Genomic DNA, 27,502 nt, shown 5'->3' on the forward strand with positions numbered 1-27,502 from the left:
TGTGTTTTCTGATCACTAGTGCAGAGTGGTACCTACCTTTCCGTGTGCGCAGCGCCATCCTCCAGGCCTGTCAGCAGGATGAGGGACTGGGACTTGCCCTCCCTGAGCGAGCGCCGTGTGGCCTTCAGCCTCCTCTCTCCATCTGGGGTCTTGCTCTTTTCCAGGGTCCGGCTCTTCTCCCTCTCCACCAGGAACCCGCCGACAGGGCTGATGATGGGGCTGGGGTCAGAGCGCTGGGGGACACAGATGTCACCTCCTCCTGGACGGGGGCACTGGTGGGCAGGGTTGTGGGGATGCTGGGGACATCAGAGGGTGCGGTGGGGCCATGGTGTTGTCCTCTGCTGCTCTTACTGTTTTGGTGGTATCAGAATCATTAACACCGGTCGCCTTAGCACCACTCTCTTCTTCTAACTTCCCCTTCTCTCTCTCCCGCTCTTTCTCTCTCTCCCTCTCTTTTGCCTCCCTGAGCGGTCTGATTAGATCTGTGATGGAGGTCTTTTGACCTTGCCCTCCGGCCCACCCTCGCCCTTTGCCCCCCGGCCAGCACGGACTTTCTTGAAGGCGAAGAAGTCCCCAAACTTCTTCTTGATGTTTTGGAGGGGCGGTGGAAGGGGTGGTGGTTGTGGTAGTAGTGTTGGAGGTTGTACGGTGGAGAGGAGGAGGAGGAGGAGGTGATAGAGGTGGTAGAGGAGGCGGGGCCAGGGCAGACGTGCTGGGAGGGGCAGGGGTGGTGGAGGTCGACGCTGTGGGTTGTGCTTTGTAAGGGACCTCCTCCCTCTGCGCTTTTCTGCAAGTGAGTGTAGGCACAAAACAGCAACAACACTACTGAGTCTCCATTCAGTGGTGGTGCTTGTTCAGTGTTCATACTATCTAGTGCTGGGATCAGTGGGATGCTGTGTATTTGGGATACAGTGTTTTTAACCACAGTAGACAAACATTAGTCTAATACATTCTGTTATCTTTCTGTTGCTACAGTATGTATGCATGGTGTGTGTAGCGATGTTTGTCTACACGGAGTGTGTGTGAACATGCATGTGCAGAGGGTGTAGGTGTAGAGAGCTAGTATGAGTGGGTTTGTTGAGTGTGGGTGCATGCAGTACATCTATTCTGTACGTGTCAGTATGCAAAGGTGTATGCTGTTGGAGGTATACGGATACTTACAGCGGGTCATCAGGGATGATCTTCTTAGTGAAGAACTCCTCTACTCCCTCATCCACCCTGCCATGGTCTCATTGGCTTCATCTCTTCACGCTCAGCTGCCTGCTCCTGCACACACACACATGTACAAAAACACAACCAAAAGATCATTGCGACTCAGTATATGCAAAAGTGAAGGCACTGTGGTTCATCTGCCACTGTCAAATCCCCCTGTAGCGTTGCCAAAAAATAAATGTTTGCTTATTGGCCAAGCCAGCATCGCATAACCAATAAGATAAGTGGCTTGGAGAATGCTTATGGTAAAACCATTGTGGTACTGATCAGTGTAGGCTGAGTACACTCTCACACTCACCGTACACATAGTGATTCATAGTTTGACAACAGATATGCAAAGATAAAAATATAGGTTTATGAACAACACGGACAAATACACCCACACAATCACACACACAATAGATCATCCTCTCTATTCTATAGAACACTGTGTGGCTGTGGCAGAAGCAGTGTGTGCAGGCACATCTGTGCTTCAGGTACCTGAGAGAACACAACCCCTCAGCCCTGATCCCCCACCATGTGACTGGACTTCTTAGACACACCCTTTCCCCACCACCACTCTCTCCTCTCCCTCTGTTCCAGTCTGAAGAGTAGCTATTTAGTTTGGATCAAAAAATGATCATTTAAAAGATGAATTATTCACTGTTATTTAGCAGGCTGGTGGGAAGAGCAGTTCACACTAACTCTCTTCCTGGCTGTCTGTCACTTACTCAGATACAAACAGGCAGTCCACAAAATTTTGACCGGTAGTATTGGCTGACATTTTTCAGCAGTGGAAGAGACAGAGTGAAGGCAAGGACTGTTTTCTCAGTGTCTCTCTCGCGCATGCACACACACCACACACACAACACACACACACACACACACACACACACACACACACACACACCACACCAAACACACACCACACACACACACACACACACACACACACCACACACCACACACACACAACACACACACACACACACACACACACACACACACACAGTAGGCTAGTGTTTGAGACGTTGTTCTGGGTTTTAATTTTTTTTAGGCCCAGTTTTTCTGTGAGTGTAGCTGCTGCTGAACAGACTGTGAGAGAGGAGTCTAAGGCGCGGTGGTTACAGTGAGCAGGAGAACCTACACCCTGCAGAACAGAGCTATAGCAACCGTATACAAATGGAGCTCCATGCTGCATGACAAACGGATTATAAATCATTTAGCACTTCTCAGCCAATCAGAGAGCCTCTCATCTTCAGGAAGAGAAAAAGACGTGCCATAAAACACAAGGATGGTGTTTCCACTGATGACTAACAACACACACTAACCCTTTCATACATATACCCTGTCTATACATCTAGCACAGCAACACTTTCTTACTGATGGACTGGTAGGTAGAAGGGGGGTGTCTATTGGTTTCTCCCTAATGAAGAAGGGGGCAGGACTTTACTGTCTTTGCAGTGCATTGTCTAATGTGGTAAATAGAACATCAATAGGTGGACTTTTCTCAACTACAGTTCATGTCTATGTAGGTATAGGGCTCTGGTCATCCAATAATGTCTCGCACTAATTCTATAATTAAGCCATAAGGCCAGAGGGGGTGTGGTATATGGCCAATATACCACGCTTAAGGGCTGTTCTTACGCACGACGCAGCCCTTAGCCGGGGTATATTGGCCATATATCACAAATCCCTGAGGTACCTTATTGCTATTATAAACTGGTTACCAATGTAATTAGAGCAGTAAAAATACATGTTTTGTCATACCCGTGGTATGTGGTCTGATATACCATGGCTGTCAGCCAATCAGCATTCAGGGCTCAAAACACCCAGTTTATAATAGTCAATTAACCGTATAAAAAGGAGAGCATAAAATGGAAGACAAATCTCTGACATATGGTCTGACATGTCCTGTCTGATAATATGAGGTCTTGGATTTCAAAGAATCGTCTCCCACACATTCCCAGGGAATCATTCAGTAGGAGTTCCCACCATTTGCAGAATTCAACTGCCAGGCTCTGTCCAATTCCTCATATACCACTAGACTGGCTGTGTTTTGGCTTTAACATAGCACTGAGTGATGGCAAGCGAATGGTTTATGAACAAACCTCAGATGACTCTATTTATTTATATAGCTTCCAGTTTATTTCCAGTTAGTCAGCACCTCTACACTAAATCATTTTATCTGGGTGTGCTCCAGCTCCAGCTTTTTATTAAACCTCAGATGACGACATCAGTTAGTAAGAAGCTCTCTCTCTGCAACATTGAGGCAAGATGTTTTAGGGGGAGGTAGCTATGCCGTTATAAAAAATCAAATGCAGATGACCTTACATTTCTCTACAGATGTAATAAAATCAAATGCAGATGACCTTACATTTCTCTACAGATGTAATAAAATCAAATGCTACGGACCCAGCAGAATGTGCAGTGCCACCACCACCACCACCAATCACAGTGAGTGTTACAGCAGTGTGACAGTAGACCCTGTAGACCCTTCCTTCTCCACCATCAACACAGCCAGCAGCCCTCCAACAACCACCACCTGGCCCCATATTTCACCAGGCCAACTAGCTACATTATCACACATTAGAAACATTCACATAGCATAAACCTGCTTGTGATACACATGCATAAAAACATATACATGCAAACACACACAAAAAAAAAGAATTCTGCCTTATAACACACTTCTTCCATTCCATAGATGGGTAAAGCGGTTCTTTCTGTCTCTCATCCTGCCGAAGCTATCTCTGTGGAGTCGTCCTCTCCAGAAAATCTCTGATCAGAGCTGGTTGCCCGTCCTGCCTGAATGTACACTGACCCCAGAGACCCAGATAATAACACAGGGTTTAATACACTAACAATTACTATACAGGAGCACAGGTAACCATGGACAACAGCAATGGATATGCTGTTTCAATTGCGTTACAGACACACAGGTAACCAGGGACAAGAGCACAGGAAATATAGAAATACACAATTGCGTGCACCTTGAATACAGTCTATATAACAATGTGGTGGCACCGTGTGCCAGTAAATACAACACAGTGGATACAGACACCTGGTTAATGTGGTATTAACCCAATTGTACAGTGTTACCTGTAATAACAACAATGAATCACGCTACAACACCAGTGTAGCACCACTAATGACAACGGCAGCAGGCAAACAGACACACACACAGACAGACACATATAATGTTACAACGAACACCTTATATCAGCCATTTATATTGAACTAGTTCTGCTTATAAGATGGCTGCAGCATTGTTTTTCACACATAACAGAGAGCTAGCTGTCTGATCAGTTGGCAGAACAGACAGTGTCAGGGGAAAACACATACCCACCCACACCCACCCACACCCACCCACACCCACACACACACACACACACACACAACTAGACTGCCACCAATCAGCACGGAGCTGATTGTGGGACATTTTAATCAAACACGACAATGAATACATACATGCAAACACAGACACATGACCAGTTCCCATTGACAATCCTTAACAATATTCCACCGTAAAAGAGGGAATGTCCTAAAAGCATTGACGGGAGAGTAATCGTGGAGGGGGGGAGGGGCGGAGAGCCGGTGAGCCCACCTTGATGTAAAAACATGAATAATAAAAATTCTACGGCAGTCACACAGAGCAGAATAGAGCTATCCAGAATCAATATGGAAAGACATTGCCCTGTTCTGACAGCTCCCACCCCAACTACTGAGAACCACAGGGACCATCGTTAATGCAGGGGAAAATATGGAGAAAACACACAGAAATGGCTCCTCAACACATCAACAGCTAAAGCAGCAGCACTGACAAGACGGTGAAATAGAATCAGATAGACAGAGAGAGGGAAAGAGGCTGGAGATGGAGATGAGAGAGAATGTCTAGCGCTGAAAGCCACTGACACTGCCTCTGCTGCTGTGGCTGCAATAACCTGAGAACTACCATCAGAACACTGCTTCCCTCCCCCATTCCCTCTCCCTCGCTTTCTCTCGCTCTATCTCCAACATTCTCTCTGCTCTGCTCTGATTTTTTTCTCCCCTCATCTCTCTATTTCTCTCCATCCCTTCTCATCTATTCCTCTCTCAGAAAGCAGCTCTGTTGCTACAATTATCCTCTCCCTGCATCCCCCCTCTCTTCCTCTCTCTGTGCCTCCCTCCCTTTCTTCCCTCCATCCCCATCCTCCTTGGTCTGTGATCGTCGTGTTGCCTCTTACCTGGGGCTTGCTGGGCGGCTTGCTGTTCCGGCGGTTGGGTCTGGGCCTGGAGCGGGTGTAGTGCCTCAGTGTGTGGCCTTCGATGGGCAGGTCCATAGGGGGCTGAGGAGGTGCAGGCTCAGGGCGCCGGGGATCACTGTCGCTAAGAGCCGCGGCAGCAGCAAGAGCAGCGGCAGCATCCGCCTCCCTCCCTGTGTGGGAGGAGCCTTCAGGTTTCAGCTGGCCTGCCACTGTGACTGACAATAACGTTGTCGACGACAGCGCCCACCCACTCCCTCCTACCCCTGAGACCTCCCCTCCTACTTCCTGCTGATAATAAATGCTCTCTCTCGCCTGCTGCTCCGTGTCTACATCCAGGACACCTGCAGAGAGAGACAGAGAGAGGGAATGGTACCAACCTACACAGGCACCGGGTGTGTGATAGAATGCATGTAAAAACAGGACAACTAACTATAATGTGGCGTTATCACACTAAGAAGGGATGTGAGATAGAATGGGAGAGAGAGAGAAGGATGGTGGTTGAGAGAGTGTTGATGAAGAAAGGGAGAGGAGAAGAGGACAAAGAAAAAAAGCAGAGAGCAAAGCGACAGAAAATATGGATGGAAGAGGAATCAGATGGATGCCTTTAACAATAGGCTTCACGGCACAGAGAAGAGAGGAGACTAATCAGACAGATTTACAACACTGAATCTAAACAATGGAAGAGAGAGGGAGGGAGCAAGAAAGAGATGGAGAGAGAGGGAGCAAGAGAGAGCAAAATAAAAACACAAGGAGAGAGATGGTAGTGAAAGAGAGCGCAGGTAGCGTAAAAATGGGAGAAAGAGGCAAAGGAGGGGGAGGGGTTGTGTAATGATTGTACACAACCCCTCCATCCACGCCCCGTCCCCCCAGTGAAACTCAGTGGTCTGAAAGTAACCCGGCCATGCTCCAGTTAGCCACAGCTCTTTTTATTGGACAGGCAGAGCACCGCACAGCTGATTATATTTTGTTGAGGGTAGAGTAGTAACCCCCCCCCACCACTGCCCCACCACACCCCTCCCCTTCAATGGGGGACCTTTAACCTTCAGCACCATGACACAGTACTGTCACAAGGAGGGGAACTCCTAAGACACACTGAGGGACAGCCCCTCTAGGGTCCCAGACTGCATCAATGACACACAAACACAAAAACATATGCACAGTAAAACATATGCACAGTAAAACATATGCACAGTAAAACATATGCACAGTAAAACATATGCACAGTAAAACATAAGTGCCTGTTTTTGAAGATGTTTTCCAGTGGACAAGGGGTTAAAAAGTGTAGCGTAATTTTTTTCATGTAGCACACTGACACAAATTTTGACTCATTCTAAATCAGATTTAAAATGCACTTAAGAGGACGTTGCACTAGGGGGATTTGAGCAGAACAATGCAGAACCATATGGCTCTAGACAATATCTCCCTCTTTGTTGTGACTGCTCCATTATTTTCATATTACTGCCCTTCTGACCCTCTTTAGTTAGAGCTCACTCCTAACTGGATAATGCAATGGTTCAGACACGACCTCTGACCTTTCAACTGTGAACTCTGGGTGAAACCTTTTTCTAAGCTAATCACAGTGGCAGAAGATTGTAGCTACTGACATCACAGGTCGAGGCAATATTTATGGAGCAGACTGCAGCCAATCATCAAACCTGATTGTCTACTATGTTAATCTTCCTAGTTTCATCCCAGACTCCCAGCTTCCAACTACATAGTCTGTTACAATAAATCTTAATTATACTTATGACAAGCCTGGTTCTTACTCTTCACTGAGGTTGCTTGACGGATAGCTGTTCCTCCAAATGACATGAACATACTGTGGAGGAGAAGAATATTCAATTAGTTATATTAAACAAGAACTAATGCAGGTCATGTAGGTACTGTGTAGACTGGTAGAATGGTTCGGCATATACAGTATAGTATGGTGTGATATGTGTGTTTTATGTTAGTCAGAACTTTTACATCATACAGTGGGCAGTCATGGTCTACTACTTTTAGCTGAGGGAGCTGGGCACAGATTCACAAAACCTATTTAAAAAAACAGCCATTTTTTCTGGTCTGCTCCCTCATATGACGTTTCTGAGATGGGGGAGGGTGGTGATCAGTCATACTAATCAAACACACAAACAACTCACACACAAAACAAACTCTCACCAATTGCCGCTGAGCCACAAACTTTTGAGCCACAAAAGTCCTGCAGAACCTCATCAATGATACTTTCCACCAAGGAGACACTAACTGACAGTTGGAGTTCACTGAAAGTGGAGTGACAAGCATAAATAAATAAGGGAGGGGAGAAGTAAACCATTAGCAACTACAGTAAGCTTTATGAGAGATGTGGGAGGCCCTGGGTGGGAAAATTAACAGTATTGAGTATGACATGATTGTGACACAAAACAACAAAGATCATGGATGATGTAACTGTTTGTGTTCTACATAAGCTGTGTTTTTGTGTCAGGGTGGATGTGTGTATATTCAGCTGTTTACCTGAGCTCTCCTGTGTGCTGTATGAGGGTGTCCCAGATGAAGAGGTCTGTCTGTCTGGACATCTTAGCCACATAGTCAGCCAGCTTGACCTGTGTGTGACCCTGGGACAGAGAGTCTGGGCTGCCTGTAGCAAGGCCTGGGCCAGCTCCTGGAACACACAGGGCATATAGATAAAATGGCGCCGAAGAGGATGGCTGACGTTTTACATGCCCATAATCAATTTTGCTATTTCGTTTGTTTTTAACTTATTTTTTAACTTATTTGTACATAATGTTGCTGCTACTGTCTCTTATGACCGAAAATAACTTCTGGACATCAGAACTGGGATTACTCAACACGGACTGGAAAAAGCTTTTTCCTTTAACGAGTCCGATGAGAAAGATATACTGCTCTCCCGGGAACAGGCCCAGATCCCTGTCATTTGGGTGAAGAAAAGACGGAAGAAAAGAGGACGCAGATCAGGCTGCCTTTTGAGAATCCGTAGGCGAGCGAGTAAACTCCCATTGCCATCAATTCTACTTGCTAACATGCAATCATTGGAAAATAAAATGGATGACCTACGATTACTATTATCCTACCAACGGGACATTAAGAACTGAAATATCCTATGTTTCACCGAGTCGTGGCTGAACGACGACACGGACAATATAGAGCTGGAGGGATTTTCAATGCACCGGCAGAACAGAGAAGCTACGTCTGGTAAGACGAGGGGTGGGGGTGTATGTCTTTTTGTCAATAACAGCTGGTGCGCTATGTCTAATATTAAAGAAGTCTCGAGGTATTGCTCGCCTGAGGAAGAGTACCTTATAATAAGCTGTAGACCACACTATCTACCAAGAGAGTTCTCATCTATATTATTTGTAGCCGTCTATTTACCACCACAGACCGATGCTGGCACTAAGAGCGCACTCAACCAACTATAAGGCCATAAGCCTTATGTCTAGGGACTTTAATGCAGGCAAACTTTAATCAGTTTTACCAAATTTTTACCAGCATGTGCAACCAGAGGAAAAATAACTCTAGACGACTGTTACGTTCCCCAGTTTCTGTGTTGTGAGTTTGTGTATATGTATGTGTGTATTTCAGGAAATGGCTTCCTGGATTCCCCCAAGCAGCTGATTGGTCGGCCCCATTGCAGATTGGAGCTCTGATCCCGCCCTCTCGTTAGGGGATACAGCTGTCGGCAATTACCGACTGCTGCGACAGCTTGAAACGCCAGTGTTCCTTTGTTAGGAGAGAGAGCTTCTTGGATGTCCTGTGTTGGTTGTTGCTSAGAGACAGTTTTGTTGAAAGTATTTTTTAGCCGCTACTTCTGAGGTATGTGTGTGCCAATAGGAGTCAGTGTTTTTGATTAGTGAAATTGTTCACTTTAAGTTTGTATTATTCTGTTTCATTTGTTCCCAGGGGGAAGGGGAAGGCACCTTGGGAGTGCTTAGGCACGAGGCCTGCGGGCATACATATACCGTAGTATGTACTCTGTCTATGCACACTAGGTAAGACCTGGGCGGACCACCCCCTGTATTTTGGTTAGCGCGCCAGGTGGCGTTAAGGTTAGGTAACTAGTGGGTAGGCAGGTACAGTAGGAGAGGGGACTCTTTAACTTTAACTTTCTTTGCTTTGGTTCTGTCCAGACCCTTTTCCCCACATTACTGGGAATTTATTTCCTTAACATGGTAAACGGTAATATTCTCTGCCTCTGTCATCCTTACAAAGTGGAAGTGGTCAGATGACTCGGATGCTACACTACAGGACTGTTTTTCAAGCACAGACCGGAATATGTTCCGGGATTCATCCAATGGCATTGAGTACAACACCTCAGTCATCGGCTTCATCAATAAGTGATTCGACGAGGTCGTCCCCACAGTGACCATACGTACATATCCCAACCAGAAGCCATGGATTACAGGCAACATCCGCATCGAGCTAAAGGCTAGAGCTGGCGCTTTCAAGYAGCGGGACACTTATCCGGACGCCTATAAGAAATCCCGCTATGTCAATACAGGATTAAGATTGAATCCTACTACACCAGCTCTGATGCTCGTCGGATGTGGCAGGGCATGAAAACTATTACGGACCACAAAGGGAAACCCAGGCGTGAGCTGCCCAGTGACGCGAGCCTACCAGACAAGCTAAATGCCTTTTATGCTCACTTCGAGGCAAGCAACACTGAAGCTTACACGAGAGCATCAGCTGTTCTGGATGACTGTGTGATATGACTGTGACGATGTGAGCAAGACCTTTTAAACAGGTCAACATTCATAAAGCCACGGGGCCAGATGGATTACCAGGACGTGTACTCAAAGCATGCGCGGACCAACTGGCAAGTGTCTTCACTGACATGTTCAACCTCTCCCTGACTGTCTGTAATACCTACATGTTTCAAGCAGACCCCCATAGTCCCTGTGCCCAAGGAAGCGAAGGCAACCTGCCTTAATGATTACCGCCCCGTAGCACTCACATCGGTAGCCATGAAGTGCTTTGAAAGGCTGGTCATGGCTCACATCAACAGCATCCTCCCGGATTCCTAGACCCACTCCAATTTGCATACTGCCCAAACAAATCCACAGATGACGCAATCTCAATCGCACTCCACACTGCCATTTCCCACCTTGACAAAAGGAACAACTATGTGAGAATGCTGTTCATTGACTACAGCTCAGCATTCAACACCATACTGCCCTCAAAGCTCATCACCAAGCTAAGGACCCTGGGACTAAACACCTCCCTCTGCAACTGGATCTTGGACTTCCTGACGGGCCGTCCCCAGGTGGTAAGGGTGGACAACAGACGTCTGTCATGCTGATCCTCAACACTGGAGCCCCTCAGGAGTGTGTACTTAGTCCCCTCCTGTACTCCCTGTTCACCCACGACTGCGTAGCCAAACACAACTCCAACACCATCATTAAGTTTGCTGACGACACAACAGTGGTAGGCCTAATCACCGACAACGATGAGACAGCCTATAGGGAGGAGGTCAGAGAACTGGCATCTGACCATAAGGCGCTACAGAGGGTAGTGCGTATGGCCCAGTACGTCACTGGGGTCAAGCTTCCTGCAATCCAGGGTGTCAGAGGAAAATCCATAAAATTGTCATAGGCTCCAGTCACCCAAGTCATAGACTGTTTTCTCTGCTACCACACGGCAATTGGTACCGGAGGGCCAAGTCTAGGACCAAAAGGCTCCTTAACAGCTTCTACCCCCAAGCCATAAGACTGCTGAACAATTGATCAAATGGCCACTGGACTATTACATTGACCCCCCCCCCCCCATTTGTTTTGTACACTGCTGCTACTCGCTGTTAATTATCTATGCATAATCACTTCACCCCTGCCTACATGTACAAATTACCTCGACTAACCTGTACCCCCGCACACTGACTCGGTACTGGTACCACCTGTATATAGCCTCGTTATTGTTATGTGTTTTCATTATTTTTTACTTTAGTTTATTTGGTAAACATTTTCTTAACTCTTCTTGATCAGCACTGTTGGTTATCTTCTTGACGCTAGGGGTCAGATTTTTTGATTTAAAAAAAAAATWACGTTCCCAAGGTAAACTGACTATTTCTCAGGTCCAGATCATAGAATATGCATATAATTTACAGATTAGGATAGAAAACACTCCAAAGTTTCCAAAACTGTCAAACTGTGAGTATAACAAAACTGATTTTGCAGGCGAAAACCTGAGGAAATCTAACCCGGAAGTGATTTATTTTATTTTATCTGTGTTTCATTGCCCGTCTTTCTTCCATTTAAAGGGGTATCAACCAGATTCCCTTTCCAATGGCTTCCTCAGGCTGTGACCAGGCTTTAGACATAGTTTCAGGCTTTTATTTTGAAAAATGATTGAGATATTTCAAAACTAGTCAGGTGTCCTTTGATTAGTTCCTGCATGCGAGAGGGGTAGCTCTCCATTTRCTTTCTCTCTTTTATTGGATAGGTTACGGTCCGGTTGAAATATTATTGATTATGTATGTTAAAAACAACCTGAGGATTGATTATAAAAAACATTTGACATGTTTTTACGAACATTACGGATACCTTTTGGAATTTTCGTCGAACGGAACGAGGCTGTGGTTTTCTGAACATAACGCYCAACCCAAATGGCGTTTTTTTGTTATAAAAGTAATATTTATCGAACAAAAAMAACATTTATTGTGTAACTGGGAGTCTCGTGAGTGCAAACATCCGAAGATGATCAAAAGTAAGCGATTCATTTTATTGCTTTTCTGACTTTCGTGACCATGCTAATTTGGGGCTAGCTGTTCTAGCATTGATTGATACACTCACAAAAGCTTGGATTGCTTTCGCTGTAAAGCATATTTTCAAAATCTGACACGATAGGTGGATTAAGGGCTTGTAAGTAAGCAGTTCACGGTAAGGTCTACACTTGTTGTATTCGGCGCATGTGACAAAGTGTTATTTGATTTGACACCAGTCACCTGGGAGACTCACCTGGATGACCTCTCATGAGTCTTTTCCTATCATGTGTAGCAGCAATAGTTTTAGGCATGTCTCTTCTAATTGGCTGAATGGTGATAGTCATCTGTGTGGTTGGTGACTGATGCATATTGATGCTCCTCATAAACACTGTACACAAACAATAACAGACTTAGAAATAGCAGTAAATGTTTTGGCAGTCATTCAGTAAATGCTGCAGCATTACACCTCTAGAGGGTGTCCTCCCCAGCTCATGAAGTGAAGGCAATAGCTAGAGGATGATGCTAAAAAATGACAGATAAATTAAAAATGAGAGGCTACAAGGACAAAACTCTTGATGCTGCAAAGATGAAAATATCTCAAAAACCAAGATAGAAATAACTTAAAACTCAACCAAAGAAGAAAAACAACGCAACAGTCTTTTGCATCAAGTACACCAAGTGTTCAGAGAAAATTAAAGCAATCCTGAAAAAGGACTGGCATATTTTGCAATCAAACAACAACAAAAAAATCGCACACCTCTTCAAGGAACCCCCACTGGTGGTCTATAAACGTGGTCGCACTATTGGAGATAGTTTGGTGAGATCTGACCTGCCCCCTGAGCCCACTCAGACACTATTGGAGATAGCTTGGCGAGATCTGGCCTGCCCCCTGAGCCCACTCAGACACTCTTGACACCCATTCCAAATGAGAACTACAAATGTGGCTCCTGCGCACAGTGCAACAGCACTATAAAAACATCCTTCTTCAGACAGCCACATACAGTTTGAAAACTCCCAGTTAGGGGTATCATCTCATGCAAGACCAAGAGAGTAATCATTCTCATTACCTGTTCATACATGTGGGAAAGTATACGTAGGACAAACAAAAAGATAATTAAAACAACGCATAGCTGAACACCGCAGCTCAATCACAGGTAAGAACATTGATAATCCATTAGCAGKTCACTTTGTTGAAGCTAACCATCCTATCTCCTCCCTCAAATAGACAGGCATTGAGCATGTTACTCTATCAAGGAGAGGTAACATTGAGYTCCTACTACTACAAAGGGAGGCTTACTGGATATCCTATCTAAAAACATTGTCCCCTAGTGGTCTGAATATTGACTTTGATCTCAGGTCCTTCTTATGAACAATTCTCTCTTTAATGAACCAGTCTTWTAAATTGATATATTCTTTCTACAGCTTATCAGCGTACACCTAATATGTTCCCCCTGTTGATGATGCTTATTATGCATTATGGTTGAACCAAAAGATTACATGTAAGAAAATGTTTTCATGAAATAGGAAACAATTAAATATTTATGTGAAATTGAATTAAACAATAATGTATGCTGATGCTAATATTATGTACAATATGTAACTATGTTTCCATATGATAACAATAGCCTAATATATTATATATGCTATAACTTATTGTTTTTTAACAGTTTCACTCAATTCATTCTAATTAACTTAATAATTATGACACACCCCTCACTATTGTCATTGGTTGCACAAATTGCACTGTTTGTCTACATAACCTGGTTTATGCACTCATGACTTTACCCTGAAGAAGGCACAGTGATGGCGAAACGTTGGTGATTTACCCAATAAATTACTGGGAGTTTATATATAGAGTGTGCGACTCTATTTTTATAGCTTATAGTTTATTCGCCGTTAGTCAGCACCTCTGCATAAAATAATGATCTCTGGGTGTGCGCCAGATCATGTTTTTTAATAGGTAGAAGATGAACACCAATGTATTATGTTTCACCATCCTCAAATAAGTTCCTCATTAGGCCTATGTTATACAGATATACATTGTCAATCTAGCCAACAATCACAAATCTGTTATATGAGACTCAAGGATCAAGGAAACCTTACCGTGATGGAGGTCTTAGCATTACAAAGCACTTCCTCTGCAGCCAATATGTCTGACTGCACTTCCTGTACTGTACATTGCAGGGGTTTAAAGGTAGGACACTCTCCCGTAACCTCTGTCAGAGACCCTGAACCAGCTGGGACGGGATGAGTCAGACAGAGACGCAGGATGACTTTTACTGTCCCTGTCATAAGAAGACCCACATCTCAATATACCATATTTGTCATACAAAACCCAAACTAAGAGTGACGTTTCAAACGTTTACTCAGAGAATATGTAACAGCTGAATACATACATTCAATACAGCGCAGTGTGTACTTCCACCCTTAGCTCTCACCCCCTCCCTTCCAAAAAGATGTACTTCAGTACTTTTCCATCACCCAGGATTTCTCTGTCCATATCACAAGACTTCTTATCAGTCAGGAGAGGCCTTGACTCATTGGGAGTACACATTCCTACAGTCCACTAAATAATTACACTTCTCATACACAAAGAGCTTGAACCTAACACTACTTTCAATCTCTAAGGATATATAAAAACAATTGAATCATACTTAGAGGGTAAAATGCAATACAAATAGTAAAGATATAAACAGCAATTTACAATATATCACCTGTCAGAGGCAAATGTACCAGAAAGTAAGGAATATGGGAAAGGAACAGATCATCATACATACAGATTATATACATACATAAAGTCAGAAGTTTACATACAACTTCCTGACATTTAATCCTAGTAAAAATCCCTGTTTTAGGTCAGTTAGGATCACCACTTTATTTTAAGAATGTGAAATGTCAGAATAATAGTAGAGAGCATGATTTATTTCACCTTTTATTTATTTCAGAAGTGTACATACACTTAGTATTTGGTAGCATTGCCTTTAAATTGTTTAACTTGGGTCAAACGTTTCGGGTAGCCTTCCAAAAGCTTCCCACAATAAGTTGGGTGAATTTTGGCCCATTCCTCCTGACAGAGCTGGTGTAACTGAGTCAGGTTTGTAGGCCTCCTTGCTCGCACATGCTTTTTCAGTTCTGCCCACAAAGCACCCCCACAACATGATGCTGCCACCCCCGTGCTTCACAGTTGGGATGGTATTCTTTGGCTTGCAAGCCTCCCCATTTTTCCTCCAAATTTAACAATTGTCATTATGCCCAAACAGTTCTATTTTTGTTATATCAGACCAGAAGACATTTCTCCAAAAAGTACGATCTTTGTCGCCATGTGCAGTTGCAAACCGTAGTCTGGCTTTTATATGGCGGGTTTGGAGCAGTGGCTTCTTCCTTGCTGAGTGGCCTTTCAGGTTATGTCGATATAGGACTTGTTTTACTGTGGATATAGATACTTTGTACCTGTTTCCTCCAGCATCTTCACAAGGTCCTTTGCTGTTGTTCTGGGATTGATTTGCGCTTTTCGCACCAAAGTGCGTTCATCTCTAGGAGACAGAACGCATCTCCTTCCTGAGCAGCTGTGTGGTCCCATGGTGTTTCTACTTGCGTACTATTGTTTGTACAGATGAACGTGGTACCTTCTTGGAAATTGCTTCCAAGGATGAACCAGACTTGTGGAGGTCTACAATTTTTTCTGAGGTCTTGACTGATTTCTTTTGATTTTCCCATGATGTCAAGCAAAGAGGCACTGAGTTTGAAGGTAGGCCTTGAAATACATCCACAGGTGCACCTTCAATTGACTCAAATGATGTCAATTAGCCTATCAGAAGCTTCTAAAGCCATGATATTATTTCCTGGAATTTTCCAATCTGTTTAAAGGCACAGTCAACTTAGTGTATGTAAACTTCTGACCCACTGGAATTGTGATACAGTGAAATAATCTGTCTGTAAACAATTGTTGGAAAAACGACTTGTGTCATGCACAAAGTAGATGTCCTAACCGACTTGTCAAAACTATAGTTTGTTAACAAGAAATTTGTGGAGTGGTTGAAAAACGAGTTTTAATGACTCTAACCTTAGTGTATGTAAACTTCCGACCTCAACTGTATTTCTGTTGCCTACTATGACTGAGCCTGACCCACATGTTCAGAGAGCATACAGTTTTCAGGCCCTGTTGCAGGTTTAGTATCTGGGCCTCCTGACTGTGTCTGGTTGTTCCTGAGAAGACAGTMCTGGATCTGGACACACAACAGCCAAAGATGTTTATTACCAGGGTGAGAGATGGAGTTTTGAATGTTAGTTTTTAGTCAGGCATCTCATGGAAGCCCAATCTAAACTTCTGTCTCCTCAGGACTGCTACGACAGTGAAGTTCATGACTAAACAAACATGAAAGCCAGGAAAGGAAGGGTAATATTATGTTTTAGGAGATATTGTTCTGTTTGATGGACTGAGACCTTCCCTGTCCATGATTCACTTCTCTAGAACATTTGCCACATCCAGAAACCCATTGGCTGTCACATTGTTTCTGTCCCAGACCAGGGTCKTGTAGAGACATGGATAGGGCTATGGCAGGTCAGGTTATTGTTGCTTAGTTTGTGAGTTGCGTAGTGTTATGGCTATGATAGTGGTTAGAGCGTTGGGCCAGTAACCGAAAGGTTACTAGATTGAATCCCTGAGCTAACAAGGTCAAAATCTGTCGTTCTGCCATCATTATAACTAAGAATTTGTTCTTAACTGACTTGCCTAGTTAAATAAAGATTAAATAAAAAATAAAATACAAATATGATGAGATAGGTTTGTTAGGTGTAGGTTTGGTTGGGTTATGACTCGGTTACCTAAGCTTAGTGTTGATGAGTAAGGCCTTGGCCAGAAATTTGGCTCCAGTGTCTTTGATACAGTTGCCACTGATGTCATTGTGGCCGCTGGTGGCATTGCAGCTCAGGCTGTTGATGAGGATGGTGGTACTTGTCTTCAGCTTGGAATCACACACTGACAGAGACTCCCGGGGCTGTGGGCACGCACATATGCAGACGCACACCACTGATCTCATCGACGGAGCTGCAGTGGAGCAGGTTGAGAGCTTCAAGTTCCTTGGTGTCCACATCACCAACAAACTATCATGGTCCAAGCACACCAAGACAGTTGTGAAGAGGGTACGACAAAACCTATTCCCCCTCAGGAGACTGAAAGGACCCATGCCATCTGAAAGGACCCATGCCTCAGATCCTCAAAATATTCTACAGCTGGACCATCGAGAGCATCCTGACTGGTTGCATCACTGCCTGGTATGGCAACTGCTCGGCCTCCGACCGTACGGCCCAGTAAATCACTGGGGCCAAGCTTCCTGCTATCCAGGACCTCTATACCAGACAGTGTCAAAAAAAGGCCCTAGAAATTGTCAAAGACTCCAGCTACCCTAGACATAGACTGTTCTCTTTCCTACCGCACGGCAAGCGATACCGGAGTGCCAAGTCTAGGTCCAAGAGGCTTCTAAACAGCTTCTACCCCCAAACCATAAGACTCCTGAACATCTAGTCAAATGGCTGCCCTGTCACGCCCTGACCGGAGATATCTGTTTTCTTTATATTTTGGTTAGGCCAGGGTGTGACTAGGGTGGGTACGTTAGTTTTTGTATTGTCTAGGGTTTTTTGTATGTCTAGGGTTTTTTGTATGTCTAGGGTTTTGTTGGTCTAGGTGATTTGTATGTCTATGGTGGCCTGATATGGTTCCCAATCAGAGGCAGCTGTTTATCGTTGTCTCTGATTGGGGATCATATTTAGGTAGCCATTTTCCCTTTGTTTGTGGGTTCTTGTTCTATGTTTAGTTGCCTGTATGCACTACTAATATTAGCTTCACACTTCGTTTTGTTATTTTGTTCGTTTGTTCAGTGTTCATTCTTAAATAAAGAAGAATGTACGTATACCACGCTGCACCTTGGTCTCCTCCTTACAACGGCCGTGACATGCCCAGGCTATTTGCAGTTGCCCCCCCCCCACACCCCCACCCCCCCTCTTTACACCACTGGTTCTCTCTGTTGTCATCTATGCATAGTCACTTTAATAACTATACCTACATGTACTGTACATACTACCTCAACTAACCGGTGCCCCTGCACATTGACTCTGTATCGGTACCCCCCTGCATATAGTCTCGCTGTTGTTATTTCACTGCTGCTCTTTAATTACTTGTTACTTTTATCTCTTATTCTTATCTGCATTGTGGGTTAGGAGCTCGTAAGTAAGCATTTCACTGTATTCGGCGCATGTGACTAATAAGATCTGATTTGATCTGAGCCAGAGCTCCATCCAATAAGAGCCCAGAGCCTAGGCCTGAAAGAACTTCAGTTGGTTTACATGAACTTCACCCTGACATCTCCATCTCAGATATAAGAGGGCTCTTTGATACTCTGAGAGAAAATGGCTGCCTGTTTTAATGAGCCTTGTATACTGTAAGAGTTTAAGCTGCTCAGTGTGTAATTACTGAGGCAGGCCGCGTCTCGCTGGAGAAGGATTCTGGGTAATTAAAAGTCTTGCTTTCACTCAGGGGGACGTCCCTGAGGACTGTGCCTCCACACAGCCTCCAACTATTACAGGGAATGGGACACCACTGGAGAAGAGGCCGGGGCAGTGGTAGAGCCAGGGTCAAAATATAAGAGGAGCAGGGATATTTACTGAGGAGAGGGTAAAGGAGACTAGGATATACTGTTGTTGTCAGATGAATGTGATGAGATGAGATGAATGTGATGTAAGTGAGGCCTTTGCAGAGTTAAGCTGATGTTTAAGTCAATGGTTGTTTACGACAGGTTGTTAGAACAGGTTTATAATAGGTAGATGGGGCGGCAGGTAGCCTTGATGTTTGGTCAGTAACAGAAAGGTTGCTGGTTCGAATACCGGAGCCGACAAGGTAAAATAATGTATCTGTCGCCGTGCCCTTGATCAAGACACTTAACCCTAATTGCTCCAGGGGCGCTGTACAATGGCGACAGATACTGGCCGTAATCCCACTCCCTGAGGGTGTCTCAGGAGGAGTTGGGATATGCAACAACAACAACATTTCCATTACACACGTGTGGAACAGGACAAATATAAGCACCCCCCAAATGATTATAATTATACATGGTACACAGGAAAGTTAAGTGTTTGAGATATGACATATGAAAGAATGTAAATAAGTGAGTTTGTCACTCAAAGGACAAGATCGAACACTCACACATTCCTCCTCCTGCATGAGCTGGACGATACGCTGTAGGACGTTTGTTATTAGAGCTCTGTGGAGAGAGAGCGGGCAGAGAGAGAAGGGGACAGTTGATGGATATACAGTAGATAGATGGATAGAAAACACAGTGGGCGTGACAGAACAATCTATTCACCTGGACTTGACAAAGTTGAGTCCCAAAGCCGGATCGCGGATGGAGTGCCTGCGACTGATGGACAGCACCATGGTTACCATGTCACTCTCAAAACCTGAGGATAGATAGATGTAAATTAGTTACTCTCTCTGTGGAAGAGTGGACTTTCTGTCTTTCTGTATGATTTGAGAAAGCTATCTTTTCAAGTCAGCTCAATTCATGTTGAGCCTATTTTGTCATAAATACACAAATTAGGATTCCCTGGAGCTTTTTGACAGTTGCATTACCCATGAAAACAAATGGTCTCTATATATGAGCCACTGGCTGGTGTAGAAGAAAGTAGGGAGCCATCGTCTTGGTTCCAGTCAGTGTGACGTCAATTGTACGATCCCCAGAAGTGAGGGACGAGGAAGTGGGTTGGCAGACAGGCAGGTGCTGGATGCTGGAGTATCAGTGTCCCAGCAGTGCTGTATCTATTCTGACTGACACTGACGTGTCTGGCCTTGCTGCTCAGTAAGTAGGAGAAGAGAAAACATATTTTTCATTTTCTATTGGTAGATCCAAAAATAATGGTAAGTTATAATAATGCGGAAAAAGGGTTATTCATCGAAAAACAACTGTTTTCTTATCCCCTGAATATACATTTCCTCAGTATTAGGTTGCCCTCTGACATTCCTAGATAGAAATATATGGAAAATACTCTATTAAAATGGAGTTTTCTTTCTCTTAATMATGTGCCCAATGGCCCCCTATGGAGACTCCCTGGACAGTTCCCAGAACAGCCAATCTAACCACCTCCCCTCATCCATGGTGAGGTTGGGCTGATTCTTGAGCTCTCCTCATTGTGCTAGAGAGCAGGAACACAAGGAACACACTGAGAATAATTGGTGTCTCCCTCTCTGTTAAGTGATCTGAATGGTGCGTGATTTATCACCTGCTGGTTGGCACCACCTAGCCCACAGACACCACCCCTGTCTGTGCTCTCTCCATCTAACCCACACCTCTCTCTCTCTCTCTCTCTCTCTCGATAGATAGATAGATATAAGGGGTGGGTTTGGTATCGTACCATTGTCAGAGAGGTCCAGAATGCTGATGGCCTTGGCTTCAAAGATGTGCTCCTGAATCACCTGGGCTCCAGCAGACCTCAGCTAGACACATACTACACATTACATTTGAGCCATTTAGCAGACGCTCTTATCCAGAGCGACTTACAGTAAGTAGTGAGTGCATACATTATCATACATATGATTATCAACCAGCCAAAACCTGGCTCAGCTCACTGATTTAAAAAAAAGTGAGATGTGTGTGTATGTCTATTAATTCGAATTTTTGATTTTACACTTCTTTTACCAGGTAAGTTGACTGAGAACACATTCTCATTTACAGCAACAACCTGGGGAATAGTTACAGGGGAGAGGCGGGGGGATGAATGAGCCAATAGGAAGCTGGGGATGATTAGGTGGCCATGATGGAATGAGGGCCAGATTGGGAATTTAGCCAGGACACCGGGGTTAACACCCCTACTCTTATGATAAATTCTATGGGATCTTTAGTGACCACAGAGAGTCAGGACACCTGTTTAACGTCCCATCCTAAAGATGGCACAGGGCAATGTCCCCAGTCAAATGCCGAAGATGCAAACACATACTGTGTGTGTGTGTGTGTGGTGTGTGTGTGTGTGTGTGTGTGTGTGTGTGTGTGTGTGTGTGTGTGTGTGTGTGTGTGTGTGTGTGTGTGGTGTGTGTGTGTGTGTGTGTGTGTGTGTGTGTGTGTGTGTGTGTGTGTGTGTGTGTGTGTGTGTGTGTGGTGTGTGGTGTGTGTGTGTGTGTGTGCTTGTATGTGCTGCGTGTACGTGCGTGTCTACTCACAGCTGCTCAGGTCTAGCTCCAGCCACCACAGATGAGTACTTACTTCTGGCCGACCCTGCAACAACAATCTGCATAAAAGAGAGAAATATGTGTATCAAACAGCAGTATACATGTGTAAATCAAAATGCAAACACATACAGTATTATACACTATCATCCAGTGCTATAAGTAGGCTTCCATTCTGTTTGACATGTATACACGTAGACATTTCCTGGTATGGCATTCCATCAGTCTTCACCTTAGAGCCACTCTGGGTGTAGTCTGGTTCCTGCCAGTCCCACAGCTCAGAGCTCTTATTGAACAACTCCATTACAGTCCTTGTCACCTCCCTCAACTTCATGGGGACAGAGTGAGGTTAGCGGATGGGTCTGACAACACCGGTCAAGATATATAATGGAAAGCAGGGTTCTCACCTGTGTGAGAAGGGGTCCCTGGACAGGTTGAGGTGAGCCAGGTTGGAGCAGAAGACTGCTGACAGAGATACAAACAGCTAGGGGGAGAAGAAGTTGGGGATGTAAGTGCTTTATTTCACATTGGCACAAACATGCATATCAGGCTATTCATTTTCAAATGAACAAAGATTACAGAATGATTATGTTTATTGTCATGACCAGAAGTAAAACGTTAAAGGTCACTTACAGCATCCAGAGGGCAGTCATTTCACTCAAGTCCAGGTTAGACATAGCATTTGTCCTGAGAGGAACTTAACACTCAAGTCCAGGTTAGACACAGGCATTTGTCCCTGAGAGGAACTTAAACACTCAAGTCCAGGTTGCACACAGCATTTGTCCCTGAGAGGAACTTAAACACTCAAGTCCAGGTTAGACACAGCATTTGTCCCTGAGAGGAACTTAAACACCCAAGTCCAGGTTAGACACAGCATTTGTCCCTGAGAGGAACTTAAACAGGTTCTGACAGGAAGAGATATGAAGCTATTTAGTGCTATGGCCCTCTAGAGCCAAAACCATCTACTGAACAACTCAATTCAATACTGTACTATGGAGTAATTATATTACTCTGATTGAGATTCCTCCTGCATCATTAAGTCATATCAGTATCAAATTGCATGCATATCCTGACACGTGGGACTGCATTGGTAAAACAAACTCCCTTTAACTTTACAGCAAATAATATTTCATAGACAACCCATTACTGAATATAACCAAGTCAGTTAATGTTCCATAGTATCCACCCTGTACATTATACACAAAATGCATTTAGCTGTAACTAACAGCACCTACAGTATAGATCTTTATTCAAGTGTGATAGTGTATGGAGCAAAGAATTCTAAACCGTGAACTGAAAACAAGTGTTGCCCCCACCCTCACCACAGCCTCTTCTGTAGCCAGACTGCCTGTGTTGCCCCCACCCTCACCACAGCCTCCTCTGTAGCCAGACTGCCTGTATTCCCTGACAAATCCAGGTGACACAGAGAGCTGGCGAAGTCCTTGTTCTGAGAGAACCCCTGAGTCAGATTAGCCAACCCTGGAGAGATGGAGGGGGCAAGAAAGAGGAATGAGAAAGAGAAATGCAATACTCTACATGAAAACTATCACAAGATAAGTATCAACACAAAGACATAGTTTCTTTATGGAAAATGAACAAAAAGGGTGATGCAGACAGAAGAGTTTGGGAGAGACAACAATCCTGGAGACAGACAGCTGGGTGAGACCATTGGGTTCTCCAGTTCCTGACTGAGAGCTTTCACACCCGACGACAGACAACACAGGTAACACACATGAGCAGATGAGTAGTCACGAGCCAGTCCAGGCAAGTTGGAATTGGGAACCTCAGCAATGGACATTAACAAACCCCAAAAGTTATTTATGATAGGAAAAGGCTCACCTTTGTTCTCTATATAATTGGCTGAAAGGTTGATGGTGTGGATGGCGGAGCCGGTGTAATCTCGCAGGCCACAGGCCGTCTTCAATGCAAAATTCCAACAAGAGGAAGGGCTAGGAGAGAGACAGAGAGACAGAGGAACAGAAATGAATTATTAATGTTGAACTAAAATGAAAAATAAAGTGAACCAATCACATAAATCAAATGTCATCCAAAGATTTCRCATTTCCTCAGTGCCTCAGACACCAGGTAGAATGATTTAGGGAGGGAGGGATGTTTAAGAAAGGTGAGGAGGATCACGTGGAGTAGGCTACTCACAGATTGAGCCCACCTCCTTCCAGACACACCTCCTCCAGGGTTGAGGATCTGTTGATCATGAAGAGAACCTGCTCCTGGACTTCGGAGCTCTGGGGAGAGATACAGAGGGGGAAGAATCATTCCTCTACTATGTTTTGAATCATTAGCCATCCCATCTTCATAAACTGGCAGCAAATCTAATCTCCATGAGAATCTCCATCTAATTTCCATGAGAATTTCCATCGAATCTCCATGAGAATCTTCATCTAATCTCCATGAGAATCTCCATCTAATCTCCATGAGAATCTTCATCTAATCTCCATCTAATCTCCATGAGAATCTCCATCTAATCTCCATGAGAATCTCCATCTAATCTCCATGAGAATCTTCATCTAATCTCCATGAGAATCTTAATCTAATCTAATCTCCATCTAATCTCCATGAGAATCTTAATCTAATCTCCATGAGAATCTTAATCTAATCTAATCTCCATCTAATCTCCATGAGAATCTCCATCTAATCTCCATGAGAATCTCCATGAGAATCTTCATCTAATCTCCATGAGAATCTCCATCTAATCTGCATGAGAATCTCCATCTAATCTCCATGAGAATCTTCGGTGTCAGAATTTTCTACGGTCATATGGTCGGTCTATTTTCTATGGTCTATTTATTAATTTCTAGGAAATTCCGTTAGCCTATAGAAAGGTCGTTCCACAAAATGAGTGCCTTTTGCATTCCTTTGATATTTTAAGTAGAAATTGTGCACCAATTTCAAAAGCCTGTTCAGATTTTTGATATAAATAAAGGCTTGCTAAAGTGCCAAAATTCTGCATTTTGACATGTCCCTCAGTCAACCCTGTGTCACTTCTAAGAAGATTTCAACCCACTTCATCGTAGAGTGTATCCAAGTTTTCACCATCATTGTAAAGCCCTAGTTATTTTGTTGCTTTGACAACCAAAAACATTGATTAGTGATTAATCAAATCACATGCGCTGCACATGCTTACTTACAAGCCCTTAACCAACAGTGCCGTTCAAGAATTAGAGTTGAGAAAATATTTACCAAATAAAATAAAGTAAAAATAAAAAGTAACACAGTAGAATTACAGTACATAACAATAACGAGACTATATACAGGGGGCACCGGTACCGAGTGAATGTGCGGGGGTACAATCTGTCCCTCATTTTCAGATCAACCCTTTTACATGAACTGAACTCTTGTTTTAATATGGTGAACCTATTGCTTTTAAAATATTTTTTTTGAAAAGAAACATTGTACAAATAACAGTCGAATCATAGAGCAGGTGAGCTGGTTCTACTCTTTTTGGCAATTTTCTGGTGTTTTGTGGTGGAAAACTGAGCTGGTCGAGAATAACACATCAGTCCTGTTAAGCTTGCGTTCAATTGCCACTCCCTGTTACAAACAACAAGCTTCCATTACCCCTGTCACATTGTCAACCCTTTCATATCGTCAACCATGTTACGGTCAACCCTGTTACGGTCAACCGTTACTTTACTTGACACTTACGATAGTCATTTTATTATTTAACTTCTTGAGATGGGAAAACGTGTTTTTTATGATATTGAACATGTGCTCTTTATGACAGAATGTACAAATTTGGTGAAATCAAAAGGCACCGAATTGGTGGAACGACCCAAAAGAATATCATTACATCCGTTACACACAAATTCTCTCTCATCGTGAAGGTAATTTCCCTGACCTCCATCATAGCCAGGTGATTGTCTAAAAGCACTGCAGTACCAGTAACACAACAGCAGCTAGATTATGAAGTCAGTATGGCACCCTGCCTCCAGGTTGATAAGGCCTGCTAGACCCTGCAGCGTTGACCAGGTCGGACAGTTTGGTCATCCACAAGATCCCATCCTCAGCTCACACTGCCAAAACGTATGAATGTGACATCCATGACAGGACCAGAGAGTGCAAGACTCAGAGCAAGATAACTCAGGGAGAGAAGCATCAAGCTGTGTAATAACATGAGATAGTGTGCTCTCTAACAGGACTTGGAAAAACAAATCAGGATGTGGCTGAAAGGTTTACCAGTTTGAGGTCTTTGTTGGAGATCTTGGTGAACCATTGGTTGAAGAAGAGATTCCAAACAATTCTGGGCATAGTAAATGTCAACATCCTGAAAGAATATACATAATTAATATATTTACTAATATTATTGATGCATGATGACATCAGTTGATATTTATAGAACAAATGTATTTATCAGAAACATTTAATGTGGTGTATTCATAGGTGGATGGTAGCCTACGGACCTATTGGACCTCCCTGCAGGGGAACTCATTGAAGTCACATAGAGCAGCATTTGTCTCTGAGAAGCCTCCTATAGTGTAGAGAACCAAGGAATGACAGAGAGATCAGATACTGTACAAATCCATGTCCACATAGTATGATACACACAAATGACGTGACACTGGTGCAGTGGTGTGATTGATTCTACTGACAACATGGTCCCAGTGTTCCAGTCAGGTGCTCCTCCACCCGGGTTGCCAGGTTCCACATCCGCTCCTGCAGATCTGGAGGGATCTTTTTCAGGATCTTTCTGAGAGCAGGAGATAGAAACACATACACATGTAGATGTGAAACGTTTTAAACCCTCAGATATTACAGATATTTACATGAGTTATCTATTTCATTATTGGTATTGGATTGGAATATGATTCAGAAGTGAGTTAGAAAACCACCATTCCTTGGATAGAAGAGGATCACTAAGGATCCCTAATCAGTTGGTTAATGGGTCGACCTCAGGGGTTTCTGCTATAAGTACATCACAAACAACCCTCACAGGGCTTGAGGGAGGAATGTTCAACTACATTACCATGACACTCACCCTGGAGATGAATCAGGGATGATCTTCTTCATAGAAGCTGTCACATTACTGACCATAGCTTTGATGTCCTCAACAGARGTCAGACTGAGAGAGTAGGTCTCTCTGTCCGTTTCAATCACCACCTGAATGGTCAACAGTACATACGCAGGAATCTATCTGTCACTACAGACACCATGCAGACATACAGAGACACATTCGGACTGAAAGATTGGCAAAATAGTATAGTCGTTAGTGGCCACATGGACACAGGAACTCTGAACTCTGTCTCTGCTTGTCCATTTGGTGTGACTAAATACCTGTAGAAAGTTGTGGTGAGTAAGATTTACACAAATCTGTTGCTGTCCTACACAGTCCTATGCTTCATAACATTTCAGAGCCTCCACTTCTGTTTTTAAATCATGTCGGTGGCCCTGCAGCCTTTTCAAGTGTCAGGGTCAAGTAATATTTCCAGATGATCCTTCACTTCCTTGTCACTGTGAGTGTGACCAAACCACGACACATCACACATTCTCACCAGGGGTTCTACACTCTCACTGTCATCATGGTATCACTAAGCGACAGCCAGAGAGAGAATGACAGTGTCTGCACATGCTCTCTCCCCCCTGAGGAGCTGAACCAGTGGTGGTGACTAATGTTTCCCATCCCAGGACGGACAGTGTTAACCTCTGAAGTGCTACAGAAGAGGAAGCACCACAGTCTCAGAGCCCTGATTGCGTCCTGTGCATACGGACTGGGACCAGAGGTGTGCAGAGAGAGGGAATTCTTCAGATGAGTGGATGGAAATCTGAAGTTTTCCCTCATCTCCCATTGGTATAATAGTTACCATCTCCTTATGTGGTAGGTCCAATACTGATAGTTAAAGGGTGGTGATGGATTGCAGGACATTAGGAATGTTTGACTGTTCACATGTAACAACATTGAGTTGGGTAATTTGCTTTGTGTTCCCAGTTTCTCTGATTCACCACCCTAATAATTTACATGATCAGCAGTGATCAGAGCTAGCCTATGGCCAATCAGGGTTGTTCATTTTCAAATGGACATAAATATTTTAACACCCATGCAAAGGTAACCATGGTGGTAAGGATGTGCTCAGCCAGTAACACACTAACACTGCTCCCTCCCTTTACATACTGTATTGTACATATGAGGTGGATTTAATCAAAATAAAG

At 43.9% G+C, this 27,502-nt stretch overlaps 1 protein-coding gene and 1 pseudogene across 2 annotated transcripts; both read right to left on the reverse strand.

The window, feature by feature from the left end:
* The window catches only part of LOC111952733 (serine/arginine repetitive matrix protein 1-like), a 37,058-nt pseudogene extending 10,182 nt beyond the window's left edge, over window positions 1-26,876 (reverse strand).
* On the reverse strand, window positions 54-21,105 carry LOC111953056 (uncharacterized). 2 transcript variants are annotated; one of them, XM_023972145.3, is made up of 10 exons: window positions 20,533-21,105; window positions 19,754-19,972; window positions 19,488-19,581; window positions 19,328-19,385; window positions 7,929-8,076; window positions 7,596-7,696; window positions 7,205-7,257; window positions 5,418-5,779; window positions 1,162-1,266; window positions 54-350 (listed from the first exon to the last, which is right to left on the reverse strand). In XM_023972145.3, exons 2-8 carry the CDS (start codon window positions 19,755-19,757, stop codon window positions 5,626-5,628), a joined length of 612 nt encoding a protein of 203 aa, XP_023827913.1. In that variant the 5' UTR covers window positions 19,758-19,972; window positions 20,533-21,105; the 3' UTR covers window positions 54-350; window positions 1,162-1,266; window positions 5,418-5,625. The 2 variants fall into 2 exon arrangements, with proteins under 2 accessions (XP_023827913.1, XP_023827912.1); XM_023972144.3 differs by having other exon boundaries at window positions 54-787.
* Window positions 26,877-27,502: the final 626 nt, after the last annotated feature.

Source organism: Salvelinus sp. IW2-2015, linkage group LG26, assembly GCF_002910315.2.
Source record: "Salvelinus sp. IW2-2015 linkage group LG26, ASM291031v2, whole genome shotgun sequence".
Classification (NCBI taxonomy): domain Eukaryota; kingdom Metazoa; phylum Chordata; class Actinopteri; order Salmoniformes; family Salmonidae; genus Salvelinus; species Salvelinus sp. IW2-2015.

Coding starts and splice junctions, on each gene's coding strand:
- LOC111953056 (XM_023972145.3), bottom strand. Junction 19,386..19,487: donor CTCAACTTTGTCAAGTCCAG/GTGAATAGATTG, acceptor CTCTCTCCACAG/AGCTCTAATAACAAACGTCC. Junction 7,258..7,595: donor TTGTGGCTCAGCGGCAATTG/GTGAGAGTTTGT, acceptor TCTCCTCCACAG/TATGTTCATGTCATTTGGAG.